Raw genomic sequence first — 6918 nt, 5'->3', positions numbered from 1 at the left:
TTAAAGTTTTATTTATTTACAGACTAACTGGTTAATCACCCACACAGAAAAGTGTACAGTTGATTTGTGTAACCACCCAATCAAAAGAGTCACTCCGATTGGTCGAATTAAAATAGGCCCTCCTGGCAATAAATACATGAGTTCTGTGATTGGGTAGAAATTGTGGAGCTTGGGGTTAATTAGCTCAATGTGACTGCAGGTTGTGTGTATAAAAGGTGCTTGTTGGTGGGTGGAGGGATAGTTGAGTTGTTTAGTATCATGGGGGATTTTGTAGTGAGGGGTTTGCTCCCAGTGCTGGTGTTAGTTGGAGCTGTTTGTTCCTCTGATATTTGGCAACAGTTTGGGGGCCAGCGGTTTCCATGGCGAAGAGTAAAAGCCACCCCTGGGCCTCAGCGAGTCCCTTCTCCTGGGTCTCCCTTTGGCTCCGGTTTCAGTGTGTCTGAGGGGCGCAGTGTGTCTCCACTGCAGACTGTGATGGTGCAGTGTGGAGAGCACAACCTGCTGGTCAGGGTACAGATGGATTTGTTTGGAACCAGGCACCTGATTAAAGCTGCTGACCTGACCCTGGGGATGGCAGGTTGTCGGCCAACCGGGATCGACTCTCCGAACCGCACCGTCCTCTTTGATTATGGGCTGCATGAGTGTGGCAGCAGAGTGAAGGTAATGTGATTCCTCAACTCTTGCTCTAAGCTTGGAGTATGGATTAGACCCAACTCTTTATTCCTACCTTTGGTGAAATGTCATTGATGTTGAGGAGATTCCTGTCTCCTGCTTTTAAATCCTCAGACTTGTGTTGAATTATGCATTGTCCTTGGCTTTAACTGGTCTTCCTGAGTCTCCAACCTTGTGATCTCAGCCCTATTGGCCTTGAGCCTTCACTTAGTTCTTCAAACTTTTCCTTCCATACATCTTGTCTTGTGGATTTTCAGGTCCCTGGGGATTCAGTTTAATGGTTCAGTTATCTACAATATTCAGTTTTTGTCTCTGTCTCTCATACAGAGGAGCTGCGATTAAATGAGGATTTAATCTTGTTCTTTTCATTGCTCTAAATTATCAACCTGTGGCTCCTTTTTATTGAAGTGAAGCTGTCCTTTCATTGAGTCTTCATTCTGTTTAATTGTCTTGTGCTTGCAATCCCCCTCCTTGCATTAGCTACTGAGGCTGCACAACTTCCAACCACCTGAGTAGAATGTTGTCCATTTCTGAACCTGATGTCTTTCAGATGTCTGGAGATTTCCTGGTCTACGCCACCCACCTGAACCACACCCCCAAGGCCCATGGATCTGTCATTGTGAGAACTAATGGAGCTGTCATTCCCATTGAGTGCCACTATTTTAGGTAAGATTCTTTACGCTGTCGCGAATAACGTCTACAGCTGGTGTAGTTCTCTGACCTTGTCCTAAAATGGCTCCGTTGTCTTTCCAGGAAGGGCAATGTGAGCAGTGACCCGATCAAGCCCACCTGGATCCCGTTCAGCTCCACCAAGTCTGGAGAGGGGCTTCTGTCATTCTCTCTGCGCCTAATGAACGGTATGTGATGGGGAATGACTTCCTGTAGTCACCCACTGGCAGTTGTACCCAGTCTCCAACCCTTGTCCCTCTTGTACTTCAGATGACTGGCTCACAGAGCGCACCTCGACTGTCTACTACCTGGGTGACCTCATTCACATTGAGGCCTCTGTTTCAATGACCAACCACATGCCCCTGAAGCTCTACATTGACCGCTGTGTCGCTACGTTGAGCCCAGACACGGACTCCACCCCGAGATACAGCATCATTGACTACAATGGGTAAGGAGCGCTCTGCTTTCTCCAGTTGGTCCTGTCTCGATGGCTTCTCTTGATTCACTCAATGTCCCTTTTTTTAAAATTTATTTCTTCAGTTGCCTCCTGGACAGCAAAGCTGAGGACTCCTTCTCAACCTTCGTGTTGCCAAGAGACGAGCGTGAGTTGGACAAGCTCCACTTTGACTTGGATGCGTTCCGCTTCTTTGGCGATGACCGTTCCTTGGTAAGAGGAAGCCGACCACTGCAAAGTATTTACAGCCAATCTGCATAACTGGCTTGTGCTCCACACGAGTGTCCTCCCACCCCTCTTCATCTAACTCTCCAACATATCCTTCTATTCCTTTCTCCCACCTGTGTTTATCTAGCTTCCCCTTAAATGCATCTACATTATTCACCTCAACCACTCCGTGGTAGCGAGTTCCACATTCTCCCCACTCTGGGTAAAGAAGTTTCTCCTGAATTCTCTCTGCTGTATATCCTGTGTAATCCTATGAATAACTAACATTAACCACTTTTCTCTGTTTCTAGCCAGCTTGCTATCCATTCTGCTACTTGTCCCCTGAATCCACCTGTTCATTGAGTTCCCAAGTTGGGAGGGAGTCACTGAATAACACTAGTGTTGAATGTGTCCCTCAGATTTTCATCTCCTGTCACCTGAAGGTTGCTGCAGTGGATCGGAGAGATTCCATGAGCAAAGCTTGTACTTTCCAGAAGATGCAGAATGTGTAAGTGCCCCCTCTCTCACTCAGGGATGTGTTTGTGTGGGGAAGTGATGCCCAACCTGATTGTGAAACTGATTCTCTTGTTTAGCTGGACCCCATTGGAAGTATCCAACAATGACGTTTGTGCCTGTTGTCACTTGGGCAACTGCAGTGCCACAAGGGAGTTTGGATTTGATTCCAGAGGAAGGAGGGATCTTGTACCTGAAGCTGGTAGGACATTGATTCTCTAGATGTTGGAGGTTGCCCTTTACCCTCTCTCTCTAACTGGAATGTTTGATATTGCAGGGAGTGATGCTGAATTGAAGTGGGAGGGTGAGGCCTCACTTGGACCCCTGGTCATTCTGGACACTGATGTGACAGACCTGGCAACTGAGTCCCTTAATGAGGTTGAGCAACGGATGGAGGAGAGGTCTCCAGGTGGTGAGTTGGCCGACTGCTAGTTTCCATTTCCCCCTCAGTATTTCCTTCACTCACTGTTGGTTTCTCATTGCTGTTTAGGTGCGGAGTCTGAGGTGGTCCTGATGGTGGCCCTGACTGTGACTGCTGTCTCTCTGATCTCTGCTTCTTTGATCGCCTTGTTCCTGTACAGGAAACACAAGCAAACCCTGCGCAACAACTTGTGATTAATAAAGTGGTGAAATTAGCAAATCTGTCATGGTTATTGCTTGCATTTGGTCATTGATCAAGGCTGGGGATTTGCATTCTGAATATGGGAAGTTTTCCATATTTATTTACTTCCATTAATGATTCTTGACCCAGTGGCATGCCTGCTGAGTGTATTTAAGCTTTTCACCAGATATCAGGCTACTGGGGTATGTGCCCCATTTCACTAGTTTATTAACAGCTGTTAAGTCTGCGTGTTGTTTAGTTAATTAACACACAGACTAATGAGTAACAACAAAACAGGTCTTTACTGGTTGGAGGTAGGGACTATATGTAGGTCTTTACTTCATGCCCACAGGTGGGAACTGAGGGGAGATCAGTACCCACAGTACTATTTATACCCCTATGGCCAGGAGTGGTACTGTATCACTACGCCCTAAAAGTAGTGCAGTCCTGTCCATAGGTTTAAAGTAGCACACATATTACATACACAACATTCCTCCCTTAGCTTTACAGTCATCTCCCCATTTAACATAATGTAATAACATATATAACTTCAGGTTTACATAACAGAATTACATAGATAACTTCATGTCAAAACAGATCACAGATTCAGTCTCTGCGGAAAACAGTTCACAGATTCAATCTCTGCGGAAAATAGTTCAGATTCAGTCTCTGTGCTGTAGTCGGTTCACGTTGCTGGAGTGACTCATTCAATAGTCCTTCCATGGATTTAACAGCTTGAACTTCCGAACTGATTTGGCTCCGTTCGGAGGGACCACGTGTGTGTGATCTGGTAGGGGTGATAATGGTTCAGATGGTTATCATCTTCTGCTTCGTCTTTTCCTTTTCTGCTTCTTAGACTCTCTGGGCTCCCCTGTCAGCTGCCAGCTGTAGCGCCACCATTTCCCTATGTTCCTTAGACTTTAAGTGATTCATCCTGATTTCTGCACTTTGGGAGTTTTCATCACCAGCTGGGCAGACCAGATCACTATAATGTTCAGTGTCACTCAATAGGTCATGGTAATATTCGGTGTCGTCCTGATCTAGGCCAGCGAGAGGGTCTTCTATTTCCTCCATACCAGCTGGGCGTTAGCCAGCTTTTGTTCCAAGTCCAGACATCTTTCCTGAAGAGACTTCTTCATGCGTACCTCTTCATCCAGCTTTTTCTGGGCTTTCAGCAAGTCGTTTACTAATGACCTCATTTGAGATTTTATTACTTCAACTTCTTTTGGAGATTGATTGATCGGACTATCCATCCCTCTACCGGAGCAGCTGTTTCAGCGGTCTGTTCTACGTTGACGTGAGTCAGCGTACTTTTGGCATCCAAGGGCTGCTCTGTTGCAGTCATCTCAGTCTGTGTTGCCACCTCAGCTCTTCCAATAACCTTTGAGAGCTCCGAACCCCTTTCGTTTGAATATTGAAGTTCGTGTTCAAGTTTTTCCCATTTCCGAGTCCTGTCCTTCAGCATATGCAGGAGTTGGCTGACCGTTAACTCCTCTGACATCAGACGTTTTGTGTGCTCCTGCTCCATTTGCTCCAGCAGCTGCTTCTGTTGTCTTTCCAAATGTTCCCACTCTATATCAAAGAACTCTTTCGTCGCATTCATCTCTTGCTCAAAACGGCGAATCATTTGTTCTAATTGCTGTTGCAGTTTGAAATGGAGTTGAGTTCTAGCCCGGTGTCCCTCAGAAATGTGCATGTCAGTAGACTGGACAGATTCAGAATTCTCTATCTCAGTGGAATTCTGTGCTGAAACTTTGTCTTTTGCACACGGGTTGGTCTTACCATCATCAGTTCCAGAGTCTGGGTTGATTATGTTCACCGAGTTCTCACTCGTTATTGTTTGTAGGAAATGCCAGTCGATATTCATTTTCCTAATCCACGCCCGTCCTAGTAGTGGAGGACCTCCTTCAGATAGCACATGTAAGTCCATTATTTGACTTTCTTCGCCCTTGTGGACCACTGTGACCTCAATTTTCCCGATGGGGTACACTCTTTGCCCCGTGTATGTTTTCAATATGAGCTCCGTATCCTGTAGGGGAATATGTTGGAATAATCTTTCTTATTTATGACCGTCAATGCCGATCCAGTGTCCAATTCCAGTTTTACTTGGACTCCTTCTATCTGAAGAGTGACCCAAATTGTCTGGAGGTCTGCACCCTTACCAACGTTGAGTACCCTTAAGCTAGCCAGTTCAATACTGCTTAAGCCAGCCAGTTCATTACTGCTAGCGTCTGAATCGGACTCCTGTTCGGCCACCTTGTGTACTTTTGCGTATTTTCCTTGCGGTGACTTCTTGTTGCTGGTCTTCTTCCCTGACTTGCATACTCTAGCTATGTGTCCAAGCCTACCACAAGTTCTACATTCTTGGTTTTTAAACCAACACTGGTTCTGATCATGCGTTGTCTTTCCACAACGATAACATTTGCCAGAACTCACACCCAATTTGTGTGCACTGAGCTCCGGTGACCGTAGCTGCATTACTGCCGTGCCTCTCGCTGCGGCTTCGTGTGCTGCTGCCATAGTGACCGCCTTCTCAAGCGTCAGCTCATTCTCCTCGAGCAGTCGCTTTTGTGTATCCTGTTTAAATAAACCACACACAAATTTGTCTCGTAGTGCACCTGTCAGTCCCGTTCCAAACTGGCAATATTTCGCTAATTTACGCAATTCCAGCAAATATTCAGCATTGCTTTCATGCTGTAGCTGCCTTCTGTCGTAAAATTTAAATCGTTCCGCTAGCATCAGCGGCGTGGGGTTTAGATGATCTTTCAGGACAGTAACAATCTCATCGAACGTCTTATCCGCCGGTTCATCTGGTGATAACAGGTGTTTCAATTGCCCGTATGTCTTCGCACCCATTAAATTTAATAATGTTAGAGCTTTATCTTGGTCACGAATTTTATTGGCCTTACAATAATTTTTTACTCTTTCAACATATATGGCCCAACCTTCGAGGTCACTATCAAAGGTGCTAATATTCCCGTGTTTAGGCATTGTAGATTTGCAATTTCTCAGATTTTATTTCCATTACTTGTTATCAAAGATGGCGGCTTCCCGCTCTTGCCGTCGTCCTCCGCCCACAAAATGGCAGTTTTCCCGCGCTTGGCGGTCTTCACCCGTCCCCCGACGCCGTCTCCCTTCAGCCCCCGAGTGCGGCCCTTATCTTCGCCGCGATCGCCCGAGTGTGGCCCTTATCAGCGGATGCGATCGCTGGATCGCGAAGTGGCTCCCGACCGAAGCGGCTCTCGGCCCTTATCTTCTGTGCGATCGATAGCCCGCGCTGTGCACCGCGGCTCTCGCACCTTGAGCTTCTGCAGCCGCCGCGCCTTTCAGTCCGAGTGCGGCCCTTATCTTTGGTCCCGATTGCTGGCCCGCGCTGCGCCTCGCACTTGAAAGCGGCCCGGCCTTACCTCCGATCGCGATCGATGGCCCTTATCTCCCGATCGTGATCGCCCTTGTTCCTCCGACTTCCCCAGCCCTGTCTTTGCAGCCAACGCTGCCCGGCTTACCCCACCACCGAGGTTGAAAAGGAAACTGCAGGATGTCTTCTGTCCTCCAGTTCACAGTCGCTGGAAGCTGTCAGGATGTCTTCTGCACTCCAGTTCACAGTCGCTGATGGAGGCTTCAGGGTCCCGATGCCTGTCGCTTCCAGTGGGGTGGTGAGGGATGAAACCTCTCTTCGACGTCCTGTCTGTGGACGAAGCCGCCGTGGAATAACTGCCGCAGGGTAAGAATCTGACTCGTCGCCAGTGTTAAGTCTGCGCGTTGTTTAGTTAATTAACACACAGACTAATGAGTAACAACA

General features: G+C 47.3%; 1 protein-coding gene across 1 annotated transcript; it reads left to right on the top strand.

Annotated features, from left to right (window-relative positions):
- Nucleotides 1-268: 268 nt before the first annotated feature.
- On the top strand, nt 269-3155 carry LOC147090632 (zona pellucida sperm-binding protein 3-like). Its single transcript, XM_085977395.1, has 9 exons — nt 269-660; nt 1223-1338; nt 1426-1529; nt 1612-1789; nt 1882-2008; nt 2422-2510; nt 2596-2717; nt 2793-2927; nt 3006-3155. The coding sequence occupies exons 1-9, from the start codon at nt 475-477 to the stop codon at nt 3128-3130; spliced, it is 1182 nt and encodes a 393-aa protein (XP_085833521.1). The 5' UTR covers nt 269-474; the 3' UTR covers nt 3131-3155.
- The last annotated feature ends 3763 nt before the right edge of the window (nt 3156-6918 follow it).

This window comes from Somniosus microcephalus, unplaced genomic scaffold (assembly GCF_052327205.1).
Source record: "Somniosus microcephalus isolate GS21.2 unplaced genomic scaffold, FLI_Smic_1.0 unresolved_chr4, whole genome shotgun sequence".
NCBI lineage: Eukaryota > Metazoa > Chordata > Chondrichthyes > Squaliformes > Somniosidae > Somniosus > Somniosus microcephalus.
The sequence above is the reverse complement of the archived record's forward strand: the minus strand, read 5'-3'. Positions and strand labels throughout refer to the sequence as shown.